The following is a 17330-nucleotide window of genomic DNA, read 5'->3' as shown; positions in this document are numbered from 1 at the left end:
CACATTTTTACAGCATGACAAACAGACAGTAAACACCAAGACTGTGCTGTGTTTTTATGTGTATTAAGACACAGCTAATTAGATGGTGAACAGTAAAACAGTGAGTAGAATCGTAAAACAGGGAGCAGAGACAGGTCTGAGTGAGGGATCAGGTACAAGTAACAGACGTCAGAGTCAGGACACAGCAGGCCACTGACAAATGATCGAGGTAGGGTTTCTCATTTGTGCTGTCTTCTCTGTGGTGAAAATGTAAATAACAGACTTTCTTATGTAAAAAAGACCCCTCCACCCCCTTCACCAAGTACCCCTATCCCTCTATTCTTCTACTCCTGTCTTCTCCTGTGCAGTGGTTGGTCCCATGAAGCAGGGGTCAAGGTACTAATGGAGGACCTTGTGGCCTTGTGTGCCTCTGGAAACACTTCCCCCCCTCCACCACCACCAGCAACACTCTCTGCTCACTTATAAATCAAGTAGGCTTCATTGAGAGTGTCAGGGTCCTCTGATGTCCTAGCTATGTCTCATTTCAAAGTCCTTCTGAAAGCTCACACGGTTCCACGTTTACTCACTGGACACAAGGGAGAAGTGTACGTGGGAGTCAGTGTGAGACTCAAAGAGAGAAAGACAGACAGAGAAGCAGAGAGCAAAAAAAAAGGGAACGAGTTTGGGTTCAGAGAGAAGGAGAGGGAAATCAGGAATAGAAGAATGGAAGGGGTCCCTGAGGGAAAGTGGGAACCAAAAAACAAAGGTTTATGTACCAACTGTGCTGAATTAAAGCTCCTATTTGAAAGCATCTCCAATAAACCACACCAGTTTGGGGAAAGCCATTAACTGCATCACTCAAACAAGATGCGTGCATATATGTGCATGTGGGCATTTGCAAATGAAATAGATAAAACAACTTCCTCTACTGAACACACACAGTTTACAATGCACTTATAGAACTGCAATCAAAACATAATTCCCTCCCTTGTGGTAAATCGAGGTGTACATTCTGCAGAAGTACATGCAATCGCTGAGATAATAACACTGCGGTTTCCTTTAGTGGAAGTAATCACAGCAAAACACAGATGAGTAACATATGGATTTAAAATATTTTTTTCTGGACTGCAGCTTATTGTTGTAGTAAGCATTCATATACATCATAAAAGGAAACAATGAAATAATATAGTTTCTAAAGAGACACACATTTGTAAAGCGAGCATATAAGAACGCCTTTGATCAAACTTTAAAACTAATCAACAAAAAGATTACAATTAGCACTTTCTTTCATAATGGGCTAAACTGTTTGAGGTATGGAGTCTACTCCTTAAAAAACATAATTCTCCAGTCACACAGTCCTACAGACCAGTTGCAACCGCCTGGCAACCACCAGTCACTACAGAAAAATTAGCATTCCCTAACTGGTTGCTCGTGGTTGCTGAAGCCTCATTCACAGAGCTGTCACTAACCCCTTGGTAACCAGCAGTTATGCCTTATCCCTTGAGGTCACGCTTGCCATCTCTCCCCTTTTACCAGCCATATAAGCAACCCAATAATATAATTGAAAGGAGAAATTAGCTACTTCTTCTTTGCATCTTATATATTTCACTGGAAAAGCACAAGTTAAAAGCTCTAGCATCAACTCTCTGGATAACGCAGATCTGTAATTCATCACTGAATAGTGCTTCATCAAATCACAGTCAATGACTGTTTCTCTTTGGCCCACTAAAACCTTTTTTTCTTCTGTTGTTAGCACTGTTTTTGTCACAGGCACTGACTCCTGTTTCTGACCATTTGCTTTTCATTTCTTTTGTTGTGCAATTTTCCATTTTCAGGACATATTGCTTTGAGTTTTCTGTCCAGATGCTTTGAGATCTTCCTTTCGTAATCTTCCCGTTTTGCCTGTACCATGTTTTAGACACAGCTGACTGGGAACAACCAGCATCTCTTGCCACACTCTGCTGGGTTTCCATCTTAAAAGAGTTGTACAACCCTTTGAGCGTTTCAGCTGACAGCTCTCTTGTTGGGGCTGTTCTTCCATTAAATCAATCAGGTGCAACAGCTTCTTAAGATATGCAAACACACACTTTTAACATCGGACTATTTTGCATATTAAGCTTTGATTTAAAAAAAATTTTCCTCTTAAAAAATGCCATAAATTAAAATCATTTAAAAAAATTGAGTTATGCTTCAATAAGCCAGACTGTTCAGCAATTAAATAACATTTTCTATCATATCTCTGAACATCCTCCAAGCATAGTACACTATCTGAAGTAGTCATTTCTAACATATAGCACACAACAGGATATAGTTCACTTCATGTTGCTAGAAAAACGAACAATTAAATGTGTAGTCTCCCGAGGGGTCCAACAGACATCACAAAGATGATACATGAGAGTATCAAACTGACATTTTCTTTCTCACATGCAGCTACATTGTGTGACCTCTAGTGAAGTCCAGAGCTGCATTGCATGTGTGAAAATGTCTTTATATAACCAGAGTCAGTGATTAACCTAGCTTAGTAAAAACAAACAAACACTGGAATATGGGGAATCAATGCTCTTCACACGTAATAAAAATTACCTAGTAGCATCTCTAGAGCAGAAAAGCAATTTCAAGGAGATGACATGTCTGTGGGAAATTTAAGGTCCCTGCCATCATGCAATCATACAGCGCTATCCATAAAAAGGAAGCTTTAACAATTTAATTATGATATAAGTTGTTAATGAGTGAGATTAAGAAATGATGGTAGATCGGGTTTTTTTATCTTTAATCTCAGTCCCCATAAAATCAATAAAAGCTGCTGTATATATGTAATTCATTGCCCTGCAATTATGTTCCTTTACATATGCATACACAAAGACATATAAGCTTTTCCCCAGCAAAAGCCTAAAGAAAGGGGTTTTCACCTAACGCTAACATGTTCCCATGCAGTCCCCCAAAATCCCAAGTGCATAATGCTGGATGTGGATGACACTGTGCTTGATTGGTTGACAACTAGACTGGAAAAGGAAAGAGTGCTACAGCGGATTTTAATGGAGAAAAAACTGTGTGAAAAAAAACACAACAAAACATCCAAAAAAGAAAAAATACAGCATGAAAAGCCCAGACAGTGGCTGCAGTGTTGCATGCTGCATGTTCCATTGTTTTTAACACCCAGCTCAACTTCAGCTCTTTGAATGTTATAACTCCGCTCTACTCAGCAACTGGCTGATGGCTTGACAGCAGCACGAGCAAGACTAGCCCAAAGACTGGTACCACAGACTTTGTACACTGCCTCCATCGACTCTACAGGTATTTGGACCATTCACGGACTGCCAACGCTCTACCACAGCTGACAGCAGTCTTTGTTTTGCTCTTGGTGTAGCAACACATGAACCAGGTCAACCTGGAAGGTTTCTCTAACTAGAGCCTGTTATAGGCAAGAAGCTTTCCAGCTCGCAGACGCTCTTTAGAGCAGGCAGTGATAGGAAAAGACAGCAACTACACTTTCAAAACAAGAACATAGCAGTTGTCTACAAGCAAATCGTGTCATTATCTCCAGCAAATAAAAGAATGACAAAATAAAATCATAAAAAAAAGCCCTGTAGGGGAGCAGTGTGTATTCAGTAATGTCGGTAATGTTTATGGCTCTATAATTGCCTAATCTGACACAGTGACAAACATATTAACCAAAGATATCTTGTAGTCTCAGCCCTTTCAATATTGGACAGCAGTTGTGCCCGTTACCCATTATTTGTGACTTTCAAACAATTCAGTATAGAGTCATTTGAATTACCAGTAGATCAGAATCACATTAGTATTTGATCAATCAGATATTTAACTTGGTGCAGGATGCAGAGCATATGATAGAAGTCATATTGAAGAGAAAAGAGGAGGCACATTGGTTGCTAAGATGTGCAAAATAGGGGCTCATCAGCCTTAACAAAAAAGAGCGAATGCCCATGTTTCACTTGCCACTGTAGCCTCTTCCGCTCACATTTATGTAGTGACAGTGTGGTTTGCTTAATCTTTCCTTATCTCCTTTAAATGCAAAGGGCTGGGCTGAATTTGCATATAAAACAGAACACAAGTTGTCACTTGTGACTTTATTTACAGAGGAGATTTAGTAGATCACGAAGATACTGTTAGGAGGCGGGCAGGCACACACACACACACACACACACACACACACACACACACACACACACACACACACACACACACACACACACACACAGAAAGTGTTAAACCACAGGGGTAAGTGACACCTTAATTGTAAGTGGTGTTAACCTCCTATGGGACTGTTGTTTTGAGTGTTTCAAAATGTCTGTTGCTAGAGGCCTGAGAATTTGTTCACATCGGGATGAGGGGGAGGTGGCTGTGGTGGTGGGACTCAGACAGACAGAATAACATTCCCCAATTGCTACGGTCATTTCCATAACTCAGTACACATCCAGACACACTGATCACCGCTAGAGGTTTAGTTATTTGCAGCTGAACACTTAAGTAGATTGGATAAAACAAATCACTGGTAATTCTGTATAAGGCAGGAGGAACCTCGACTTCTGCTCCCCCCCCAAGAAGCTGTCAACAAAACCTGAATGCCAGTAATTTCGGTAAATAATGACACAGTATTCAGTGGGAATCAAAAACAACCGTTGCAAACAAATAGGGTGTACGCATCTCGGAGATCAGATTTCATCAAGTCAGGAAAGCAACAAAGAGCATAATTACAACTCATAATACAGGTCATTGTGCAGCATGTGTGTTTGTCTATGTGTGTGTGTGATTGTATTTATGCTTGTGAGATAGACATGTATGCCTGCAATTACTGTCAGGGTGTGATATGGTTTTGGAGCAGTCCTGCGATGATTAATTCTTTTTTTCTTTAAGTCTTTTTAACCACAAGAAGTGTCGTTCCATATCAAGTCAAAGGTTAAATCCAGAGATTTTCCTTGAACAATAGGAGTTTGGTATATTTTGCAACTTTCCAAGGACAGGATGAGACTGACAGTTTCAATGTTGGTTTGTGTTTTATCTATGTCGTAAGACATTGGCCTGGATGGCAGTGGATGAAGAGATTAGGATGATTAATGCACATCACTGTCACAACTGTGCACCAAATGGATTATTTCCAAAGAGCTCAAATAGACAGAGGAAGGCTGAAGCTCTGAAAATGTCTTCTTGGCACCACTCTACTGCTGTGTGGCTTGTATATTAGGTCAACAAAGCATAAGTGGATTCGGTGAAACAGCTTGCATAACACAGATTATTAAACAGAGGAGAAATATTAACCTTTGAGGAGTAAAACATCACTGTGCTGCCATTAGAAAAAGGTGATGTCCCCACAGATGACACATCTCACACATTGTTACTGAAAGATTGCAGAGCAGAGGAAAAGATTAAATGCATGGTCCTTATCTTGGGGACCTTTTCAGCAAAGCGAGCTATCACTCAGTATCAAATGACATGAAGCTAATGAGCAAAAGACGCTACAAAGAGCAGTGGGTAGCCCAGCTCTCCTTTACCTCCCACAGAGGTGCCGAGTGAAAGAAGGTGCGACTGCTTTACAAACCTTTATCCGCACCTAATTTGTGTGCGTGAGAAATCACGCGCAAAACCTGACGCCCCTGAAGGCTGCAAAGTCACTGCCAAAACATCTTGCTCCTCTCACCGTGAATGTGATAATGAATCCGGCACCTTTGCTTGTTCTAAAGTAGTCACACTGGTCTGGGAGAACAATTCATTTCAATAAAAACATAAATTATTCTTTTTGACAGAATTTTGATTAAAAAGGTTATTTGCGCAAAAAAAGCCAATATATGACAGAATGACAAATCGGCTAAGAGAAAGGATCTCACTCTTAACGTTATTTGCTCTCAAAGTGTATTATATCTCCAAAACTCCAGTTTCAGAGACACTCCAAGCAATGGAACGTAATCCAGATTGGCAGGCACAGTAACACTATCTGCGAGCGAAAATTGCACTAATGCCTTTATGTGAGTGTCTAAAAATTGTACTAAAACGTGTCAAATTACTTTGTAGCTCATACCTTACTAACACGTGCTGACAGCCTGAAACGCAGGCCTTTTTAATTTTAGTTTTGGAACAGAAGTTATCATATGTTTTGCTAGCACTTGTGGGTAAACTGTGTTTCTGGACGTGCAGTCATCCATAAATGTGTTATTACTAGTACATATTAATTATTCAATTCAATTTTATATAGTGTCAAATCACAATAGTTGCCTCGAGATGCTTTGTATTTGCAAAGGTAAAAACTCTACGATAACACAGACGGCTCCTTTTTAGCAAGCACTTGGTGAAACCAGAACCAGGCTCATATATTCCCAAAGCATGGATGACGGTTAGTTCAGTGATGGTCACTAGGAAAACACTCAAATTCCCGGATAGGCTATGTAACGAAGGGCATCTGGCGTAAAAAATTGGCCAAATCAAATGCATCTGCTGTGGCGACCCCTTGTGGATAAGTGAATAGCTAACAGATTTTGTGGTTAGCACTATTGCCTCACAGCAAGATGGTTCTTGGTTCTAACCCTGAGTGGGGTGTTCTGTGTGGGCAGCCCAAAGACATTGGTGTTAGGTGAAATAGCGATTTTAAACTGGCTGTGGACATGAGGTAGATAAAATGTTTTAAAACATATAGTACAAATATGGTCTCTATTACTAGAAAATTGCTCTATTAATGGCAGTCCATTCTTTTTACTTAGATTACTTTGAAGTGAAAATCTGATTGGCCCGAGGACCATAGTGCAGCTTTTTGAGTACATTCTTCTCCACTGTAGTGGAACAAAAACAATTTGCTAAATAATGGACTAATCAATTGACCAAAAAATAAATAAATCAAAAATCAAAACAGATTAGCTTGTTTTGGCAAATCTGTGGGATGCACAATCGAATTGGAATCCGGGGAGTTGATTTGATTTGATTTGATATACCTTTATTAGTCCCACAAGGGGAAATGGGTCTAAGCCATTGCCTTGGGGCCATTTTCCAAGCCAATACAGAGCAGCTTTGTGGTTTGGTGTGTGTCTGGGGGAGCTTGAACTACAATGTTTACATTGGTGGTACGTGTCAAGGTCTCCCAGCAAAATCTTCCATGTTAAAAAGACTTATCACACATTAACTGTTGTGGCAAATGAGTTTGTAAATGATACAAGTCTACTGGAGCAGACTTGTATTGTTTACACATACATACAACTTTCTCACATAATGTCTAGAAAGGTTCAAGGTTATAGTGCATGTGTGAAAATGGCTGATGTCTACCCTTAAAAGCTTTACTAATGTTCCAAGAGGCCACTAGGAGATATCAACAAGTCCCCTAATGGGCAAGTTCATGTTTATTCCTACTGGCGTTCTCTAGGTAGCGAAAAAAGACACTTGTATCTCCCATTTTCTCATTCCTTGCCTCAACAGTCTTTTGTTTGCCCAGTTAATCAGTTTCTCTGCAGTTCTTCTCTAGCCTTTCCCTCTTAATCATTTACACCTTCCTCTTCCATCATTCTTTCACTGCTCTTCTCTCTTCCCGTCACACTCTAATCTCCTGGTCTGAAAGGTGTTTCCTGAGGAGGGCAAGTGGGAAGACAGGCAGGAATGATGGATCGCTCTATAGATACTTCGCTTTGTCTCTCTCTGGGGTAGGGAAAGGGTGGTGATGGGTAAGGGGATAATCATGGTTTGGATACGTCTGACAGTGTGAATGTAAGGTATGAGCTTTTCCTTAGCAGGATTTAGGTTCTGCAGAACCTTTAGAGGAACCTACGGGCACCACCTGTAGTAATCTCTAAATGTTCAGGTAGCTTCTGGGTGAGGGTTGTATTGCTTGATGTTGGTGACTGCTAAGACAGGTAATTTTTCTATAAACCAGCAACTGCAATAAGTTTATTTTCCACTTGCTGTTTTTGGCTAGGCACAACAATGTAGAGCTTAAGACTAAACAAAGTCCAGGTCTCATTATGTACTATATAAAGAAAAAGACATCCAACCCAAATATGCAATAGTGGTCTGCAGTGACTCGCAATAACGTAGTGTAAACAATACTTGCATTTCTAGCTGATGAGTTCTTCAACTGACCCAGTTAACAGAAGCAACAGACCAATTCTCCTGCAAGCCAAATTTTTGGATCATTACACTCAGCCGTGACTTGATATCAGCCAAATATTTATGGCGTCATTTATTTTGTTCTGAAATGACCCAAATTTTGTGTCAGGATGTTGTTTGCCAGAAAAAGCGACAAAAACACAATCGAACCAAGGTCTTCCTGGCTCAGAAACTGGTCCTTGATGGGCGACTGGCATGTAAGTATAGAATCAGGGCAGGACACTGTGTTACTCCAGCTGATTGAAATTTATCTATCTTCCTGTCATTTTTGATCACATCACAAGTGAAACCACAACTAAAAATCTCCTTTTCTTTAGTTCCACCAAAAAAACCCTCCATGCAGGCAATCAGTTACTATACACATTTAATACGTTTAATTAAAAACTGTCTCCAGTCCTCATTCAGGTGATTGGTGTTTCGATGTCTGAGTGACAGACCAGTGTGCCCTGTGTTCTCCACATTCAGTGATTTAGGATATGTCCAGGTGCTGGTTTTGGTTACAAAACACTGGCACATAAAGAGGAGACAGCTAAGACAGATAAGCAGGGAGAAGAAGCTGTTCAACAGCTGCCAGCCTGGTTGGGTAACACTCCAGAGGACCCCCTGAGAGGAGCACAGCTTGGGGTAACGTCTGCACTGCAGTCAGGGAGGAAGACTTCAAACACAAGGCTTGTACAACCTCTGGCCCTCTGCAGCTCCCTCTCCTGCTGTTCCCCTGAGCTCCACGGGGGATCTCTGAAGACCATGCCAGCAGTTATCCTACTATCTTCCACTATACTTCGTTACTTTCAGCTTTTTTCTCCTAACTTAAACACAGTAAACATGGGTTTATAATAGTGATTACCAGCCCTTAAATGCAACCAAGAAACTATCCACTAGCACTGTAGTAAGTGTTGTATTCACTGCCTTAAAAGGCAACTTCCTTTTTAAATATATACATTTTAAAAATATAAATCAAAGTAGAGGTTTCAGGCATCTGCAGTGGTCATGCTGTAGCCTATTCCATACTCACTTGGGTCAAACATGAATCCAAGCCTTTTCAACACATTTCATGTAAACAAAGACAGGAATGTGTGTAACATTTAGAGTCCCTAAACGGGCTCCTTATAGCTCTGCCCTTTCATCCTTTGTTCCAATATCATTGCTCTGCCAGAGCACGATCAGATTCCCAGTCAATTTTACCAGAACTGTTACATTTTCTGTGGTATAAACGAACAAAAATGGTCAAGAGAGCAAGAAAACAGTGTTTACCTACTGTAACCCTGGCGTGGAATGAATTGGGAATAAAAGCACTGGCTCAGCAAATAATGAACCACTTATGCAAAACTTTGCATCACAGCTTCATGATAAATTGTTAAGGAATACCTGGAAAAACTGGTACAACTTAATAACCAAACAAATCCAGAAAAAAGTGGCCCTCATTACCTGAAAGAATGTCTGCAACACATTTTAATCCTAACAGATTATAGTCAATGTGTCACATCAAAGCAGCCAAAAAGTGCCTTTGCTGCAGGAAACCCAAGCAGTCACAGCTGACAATCTGGGAGACAGGGCTCCTGGGACCTAGGGTGGCTCAGCTGAGGACATTACTGCACGCAAAGCAATCCCACACACAACCAAATGCACATAGACACACACAAGAGTCTGGTGGCAGACAACAGTCACCCTGTCATCTTCGATTGCAGGCCACTCATGTTGGACCAGCGACACCTTACACTCAGACCAGAGGGCCTCGGCCCCCCTGGTGTCCCACTGCCGCCACAGAGGGACTGCCAGAAGAGTTAGTTCAGCTCTGAAGAACAAACACAGGAATCAGCCTGTCCAGAAAGCATGTAGTCCTATCAAAAATATGTCTAAATACAGTATGTTACGGAGCCTGTTATTTGTTTTTGGAAGTGAGATAAAAGCTGTTTGAATGTGAATTTAACCAAGCAAATCTAATTTAACTAAAATGAATTAATACAGTATAAAACCACAACACAACAACAGTCTCCTCACAGTGCTTTTTTGATCATGTAAAGACTATAGAACAATAAAGAGAAACCCCAACAATCCAATGACCCCCTGTGAGCAAGCACTTGGCAACAGTAGGAAGGAAAAACTCCTTTTTAACAGGAAGCAACCTTTTTCAGAAACAGGCTCACGAAGGGGCACCTATCTCCTACAACTAGCTGGGAGTGAGAAAGGACAAAAGACACACTAAGGAAGAGAGAGGGATTAAAATTACCTAATGATTAAATGCAGAGTGGTGAACAAACACAGAGAGTGAAAAGAGGTGAGAGAAGAAGAAACAGTGCATCATGGGAAGCCCCCAGCAGCCTAGGCTATTACAGAGTAACTAAGGGAGGGTTCAGGATCACCTGATACACCTGATCTTAATAACATGTTAATTTATCCTTGCTTTTATGTGACTTAGAAAACAGGGTTATGGTACTTTTAAAAGAATACATTATATCTGATTTCTCAGCTCATGTGTGCCTAAGCTGTTCCTCCATATTAAATAAAGGAATCTATCATTAAACCCTAATCACTAATCTTCCTTTTATTTAACACCTCATTTATGGACATGCGCTTGTTCAAAAACCTAAGTAAAGCCTGAAATGCCAGAACCATGCAAACACAAATAGAAAATGAGTACTATGGGGTTTTTTCAACTCTATTTTGTGTTTGCAAACTCCTTCATAACTGTACTCTGTATCATGCATATCTTTCCTTTAACATCATGGGCAGAGAAGTATGGAGAGGATTTCCTCTGGCTGTGGATCTTTATCAGTTACTCTGGCCTAGTAGACATAAACCTCCACCAGAGTGCGGATAACACTGCAGGAAATTCCCAGCGAGATCATAAATTGAGTCACCGCATGTCACTGTGGTAATTTTGTGTGTGCAGCAACAGAGAGAGGCTCCAGGAAAAGTTTTTTATCAGGTCTTAGCGCTGAGATTCCCAGTTCCATCTCATCAGATTTACAATCTTTAAATGTACATATTAAATTGTGAGATGAGAGTGCCTGTGAGTGGGTGCTGAGGCATTTGGCCTAGGGGACACATAGCTCACTCACTCACTTAGTAATTGGCAAATCAATCTGAATTTATGAAAGCGCATGACTAAAATGAACTAGGAGACCTTTTACAATAACTTATAAGTAAGTCAGGTGCAGCCACTAAGTCACATGCACGTTTACAGGAACTGACTAATTGGCTCTTTCAGCTTTTCTGCTTCAATTGTAACAGGGCTTCAACAAGAAACACATGTGACGTCATAATTTTGCTTTAACTAACATTTAAATAATTTGACGTCATTGATGTAAGCATGGAACTGTGAGTCCATAAAAACAGGATGACTGAGGGAACAAATATAGTTGTTGTGTTGCTGATTGTTGCATTGCCTTACTGTTTTTTTTTTAAAGTGCTGTCTCAGCATTGAGTCTTGCCTAGTAGTACTTCAGGGGCACTCAGAGCTACTTATCCTGGAATTTATACTTTTTCCCACCACGGAAACAGCCCATAAAGAGGTCATACAGGGATAGCTTCCATGGTTGGAACATGTAAAAAAGGAGCATGACACCCTAATATGACCTGCTAGTTCCTGTGATGGAAAATGGTCTATGGTAAAGCCATCCAAATGTGTGATGCCTTCAGAATTGTTAAAGTGTTGTGGACTGAAGGGCTGCTGGGGGTAACCCCTTATTGTTAGGTGCTCCCTTTGTGGTCATACTCTTCACTGTACTGAGAAGAGGAAAAGAAAGGCTTTCTCTAACAGTCGGTCATGCCCCAGTGCTCCTGGCAACAACAGGTCCCAAGGACGCAGACCTGCCTGGCCTATATTGGCTTGGCTCTCAGTTAGCGGTGGCGACACTATCCCCCTGTCAGCTGGCCCAATCGCAGCCGACCAGGCCCTTTATTAAAGCTTTGAAGACTGCTGAACAAAGAGGCGTCCTATGTTTAGATGATAGATTGTAAGCAACTGGTTTTCTGCTTGGGCAACACAAGACAAAGAACCTCCTTCTGAATGCAGTGAGTATGCGAAAGAGAGTGAGCGAGAAAACTAGAGAGGGAGGGAGGGAGAGAGAATGACAGGGTCTGCCATAAGTTTAATCAGATTTGTGGATGAGGATTATTTTTGATGGATAGAAAAACTAAAGCTGTCGGGAAGAAATGCAGTGAGTGAATATTAACACGGGTGGGTCTAACACCCTGGTGATTAATAATAAAAGCAGAGATTCTCTGTTAATTAGAGGATGAGACCTGTCAAAGTCTCACAATACGTCCTATATAGTACACCATATACAGCATACGGTACACTTGACTGCACCAGGAAAGGAAGCCCATCTGATAACATAGTGGGACAGTTGCAGTTTATTTTTTATTATTATTGCAAAAAATAATAGAAAATCAAGATTAGCTAATGATATTTACAGTTTAATATGTACTCAACTTCTTGATCCGATTTTTGGATGGATAAAGTCTTTGATTTAACTGTCAAATGTCTTTAATAAGATACTTGATTATTACAAGTATCTGTTTATAATATTTGATATGTTATCTTTCACAAGCATGACTATCAGTATTAGATTCAACTGGAAAAACCAACTTGATTGTACTGATTCTGTAGCACTGCTAACCAGCGAACTAACTATAAAATATCATTATTTCATTTCTTGCTATTTCATATTTCTGTGAAATGTTTTTACAATTGTCAAATTAATTCTTACATTGGAAAAAAACTTTTTTTTTTTTTTTTGGTCAGGTCACTGTAACCATTACCAATGACCACCAGATTTAAAAATCAGTTTGTCCATGAGTCCAAGTACACATTTTTGCCAGATGTAGTGTCATTTGTAATGAACACTCTGCAGGTGTCTTAGATATCCCCTTCACAAGGGGTAGACTTGAGATCACAGTGACCTTGGACTTTGACCACCAAAATCTATTCAGCCCTGACTTTAGTCCAAGTGACCATCTGAGCCAAATGTGACTAAAATACATCAAGGCCATCCAAGAGATATCATGTTCACCAGATTTGGATGGACAGGCAACCAAAAGCATAAACGCTCGGGCCACGGCGGTCACTGTTATGGAGCCATAAAAATCCAATTTAATTGCCATGAAGGGTCATTGATTACAGTCCACAGGAAGATTTGGTCAACTCAGAGCGCTTTATAAATATATAAACGTAGGAAGAAATATATTTCAGTTTTTTTTAAAGTGGATATATCTATAGTCAATGTACTTCTTAAAATGTGTTATGGTAGGAAACCCCCCAGTTTGACAAAGTAAACACAAGGATCAGCACAGAAGCGTCATACTGCTGTGGATGCATCAAAATACATTTTAAGCAACTTAAAAAAGACTCAGTCGGGTGATGGGGGTATGTGGCGGGGTGTGCTCTGTAGCACTGCTGCAGGGAGGCTGACACACCAGAGCTGCATCAGCTCATCACGCCTCCCGTGCATTAAAATCTGTGCTGTGTCCTGACTGTGTTGTTGTTGTTGTTGTTGTTGGTGTGTATGTTCGGCTGCGAGCCGAAAAGCTGCAGCCATGTGTTTGTAACAGCAACCGGTTAATAACAGAAGTATGCTAGAGAGCATGAAAACATGGCAGGGTCTGTTATGGATTTGTTACATCATGTTATCAGTCTCCTCAAAGCGACTGGACTTCTTTGACTGACATGACTTTCTCTGCAGAACACTGAAGCTGGTAGTCAATGGCCTTGATTGTTAGTTTGTTTGAAACACTGAGTTTGACTTTGATGTTTTAACACATTACACTGGACCCTTAAAAAAGTCATAAAGTAATTGACTCCAGAGGTAAACTGCTAACTTGTGCTTTAATAAAGCATGGATGTTGTGGGTTTTTTGTTTAGTGTACTTTACATTCAGTTCATTGATAACCACAAAAACAAAACAAACAAAAAAATGGGCATATTTTTTAAAAACATCCTCACTTTACTGTTATTGTATACAACTTTTACACAATACTGAATGCATCTAAGCAGACTCACCTGGTCATGGCTGGCTTGGAGGGTGCTCCCAGTGCCGTGGAAAGTCATTTGCACAGGGGAGAGAGTCAGATAGGTCACAAAATCCTTACCACTCTGCGCATCGCTGTACTGCACCTGGACAGAGGCAGGCAGATAAAGTGAGTTACCTCAGATAATGCAGGAAAAAAGAAATCAACGCAGAAAACACAAGGGAACTGAAGCATCTCAAGCTTTTAGTGGGATACAATATTTTTTGAAGTGGTTGGCTTGAGAGTAAATCTTCCATGTCTAATAGCCACCAAGGAGCATTTGTGGGCAATTATCCCACACCGTACAGAGATGGCATTAGGGGAAAATGAATGCAAGAGTGTGTATATGCAGTTGGCAGGGAAGCATCAGAGGGGTTAGTGATCACATCACTGGTGACCCCTCATCACTGAAAGGTTAACTCTGCAGGCATTCCTAAATGGTGTGCAATCAGGACTGTTATGACATGATGCTCCTCTGGGACAGCCTGCCCCTGATATCCAAGGGCTTTTGGTAATACTGCCTGCTTGTCTGCCCTACTTCTTACTAGCTCTCACTCTGCGCATGTATCTGTATTTGCATTGGTTCATCTGCGTACTAGCCTGCCCTACTTCGGTCCAAGACAGCAGCAGGCATCTGAATAAAAAGTAGGTTTCTCAATAACTGTGAGGTAACCGAAAGGAGTAAAATATCTGACTGATGCAGAAAGACAACAGGACAGAAGGAACAAGACAGTGACTTCACATTTGAGTGAGAAAAAGGGTAAAAAAAACAAGTATTCAGGTATGGAAGATTATCACTGTAACACAGCTTCAAGCTTCTGCAGTACAAAAGGGCACAAGCTTCAAACTCTCATCATATATAAGCCTAATCACACACAATCTTATGCATCACTTACATTACAGCATGTATTCTAGCAAATATTTTGATATCAGTAACTGCAAAATCTCTAAACAACAAGTGTGCAGTGAGCTTCGTCATATTTTAGTTGTCTGAGTAGAATCATTTCATGCCAATTAACAGAAAATGTGTGTTATAAGCACAAACCTGTGTGTGCTCCTCTGTGCACCAACTATCCGACTGGATCAAAGTTTCATCTTATCTAGACCTTAATTCAGTGGTTGTACAAGCTGAACGTGTGTGTGTGTGTGTGTGTGTGTGTGTGTGTGTGTGTGTGAGAGGGTATGCACACCAAAGTGGCTGTATACGATCTGTGACTGAAAGCTTCCAGAACGAGATGTGTGCCTTTCCCTCCCAGTGAGTTACGATCAGCCAGCCAGACACACTGAAGTCTGCCTAAAGACACAGACCCATCGTGACACACACACACTCACATACCCACACACCCATCATAACATATACTCACACAGAGATATGAATATGCGCACACAAAGATATGTTTGTGTGCGCTCGTCATGTTACATCCAAAACATGCACACACTTGTGGGAAAATTCATGCAAACCTGCTGATGAAGAGATGGGGCCACGGTGATAAACTGTGGAAAGCTATTTTAAATGTGTATGAATCATTAATGCAGTAAAGTGAGCCACAGAAAAAAGCATTCCCTGACAAGTTATTCTCCAATAAATTGTCTAGACTTCAACATTAAAGAGAGGAAAAGACAGAAAGGAGGGGTGAAAAAAAGAGGTACTTTTTGGGGTAAGAAAAAAAAGGTTTTGCAACAGTAATCCTATGGCACAAAGTTTGCAAATGAGCTAAAAATACTCATATTCTTGAGCAATAACCATGTGTGACTAAGTTTAGACTACACAGTTATACTTCAGCGTCTGAACACAGAGACACATACAAGTCTTTGTATGTGTTTAACTGCCCCGTATGCTGGTGCGTTTAGGCAGGATGGAGGCCTGTGTTTAGGAACCTGTGATGTATGGTGTAATCACGCTGTCTGATCAGCGGGTACTCTGCACGGTTCGTCTGTCATAAGCTGTCAGGACTCCAGCTGAGGGTGAGGCCCTTAATGGTGCTGGAGGAAACAGGCGTTCTTTTAAAGTTGTTCACTGGAAGGAGATATACACTTATATGCATATCAGATTTCTTATAATTCACAACTTCTGCCATTGTCTGCGAGGGTACACGTGTGTATTTTTAGCTAATAGTGAGTACAAATTACAAAGTCAGTATGCTGACTTTGAACGGGCAGAGATCAGGAGCTCTCATACACAGAGTAAGGTAAGTGGCAGCTCTGTTGCCTTTGGTCATGACAAAATTATTAACTACAGGGAGTGCAGAATTATTAGGCAAATGAGTATTTTGTCCACATCATCCTCTTCATGCATGTTGTCTTACTCCAAGCTGTATAGGCTCGAAAGCCTACTACCAATTAAGCATATTAGGTGATGTGCAACTCTGTAATGAGAAGGGGTGTGGTCTAATGACATCAACACCCTATATCAGGTGTGCATAATTATTAGGCAACGTCCTTTCCTTTAGCAAAATGGGTCAAAAGAAGGACTTGACAGGCTCAGAAAAGTCAAAAATAGTGAGATATCTTGCAGAGGGATGCAGCAGTCTCAAAATTGCAAAGCTTCTGAAGCGTGATCATCGAACAATCAAGCATTTCATTCAAAATAGTCAACAGGGTCGCAAGAAGCGTGTGGAAAAACCAAGGCGCAAAATAACTGCCCATGAACTGAGAAAAGTCAAGCGTGCAGCTGCCAAGATGCCACTTGCCACCAGTTTGGCCATATTTCAGAGCTGCAACATCACTGGAGTGCCCAAAAGCACAAGGTGTGCAATACTCAGAGACATGGCCAAGGTAAGAAAGACTGAAAGACGACCACCACTGAACAAGACACACAAGCTGAAACGTCAAGACTGGGCCAAGAAATATCTCAAGACTGGTTTTTCTAAGGTTTTATGGACTGATGAAATGAGAGTGAGTCTTGATGGGCCAGATGGATGGGCCCGTGGCTGGATTGGTAAAGGGCAGAGAGCTCCAGTCCGACTCAGACGCCAGCAAGGTGGAGGTGGAGTACTGGTTTGGGCTGGTATCATCAAGGATGAGCTTGTGGGGCCTTTTCGGGTTGAGGATGGAGTCAAGCTCAACTCCCAGTCCTACTGCCAGTTTCTGGAAGACACCTTCTTCAAGCAGTGGTACAGGAAGAAGTCTGCATCCTTCAAGAAAAACATGATTTTCATGCAGGACAATGCTCCATCACACGCTCCATGCTCCAAGTACTCCACAGCGTGGCTGGCAAGAAAGGGTATAAAAGAAGAAAAACT

At 41.1% G+C, this 17330-nt stretch overlaps 1 protein-coding gene across 2 annotated transcripts in view; it reads right to left on the bottom strand.

Annotated features, from left to right (window-relative positions):
• stau2 (staufen double-stranded RNA binding protein 2) overlaps positions 1 to 17330 on the bottom strand; it is a 108474-nt gene that overhangs the window by 17812 nt on the left and 73332 nt on the right. For both annotated transcript variants that reach the window (XM_085418615.1, XM_085418614.1), the window contains exon 13: positions 14081 to 14194. In XM_085418615.1, the coding sequence (XP_085274741.1) occupies positions 14081 to 14194 (114 nt within the window). The remainder of the gene's footprint in view (positions 1 to 14080; positions 14195 to 17330) is intronic.

The sequence above is a fragment of the Rhamphochromis longiceps genome, linkage group LG9, assembly GCF_057381845.1.
Source record: "Rhamphochromis longiceps isolate RC_006_pf linkage group LG9, R_longiceps_female_GT1.1, whole genome shotgun sequence".
Lineage (NCBI taxonomy): Eukaryota > Metazoa > Chordata > Actinopteri > Cichliformes > Cichlidae > Rhamphochromis > Rhamphochromis longiceps.
Note: the sequence above shows the minus strand (reverse complement) of the source record. Positions and strands in the feature narration are given on the sequence as shown.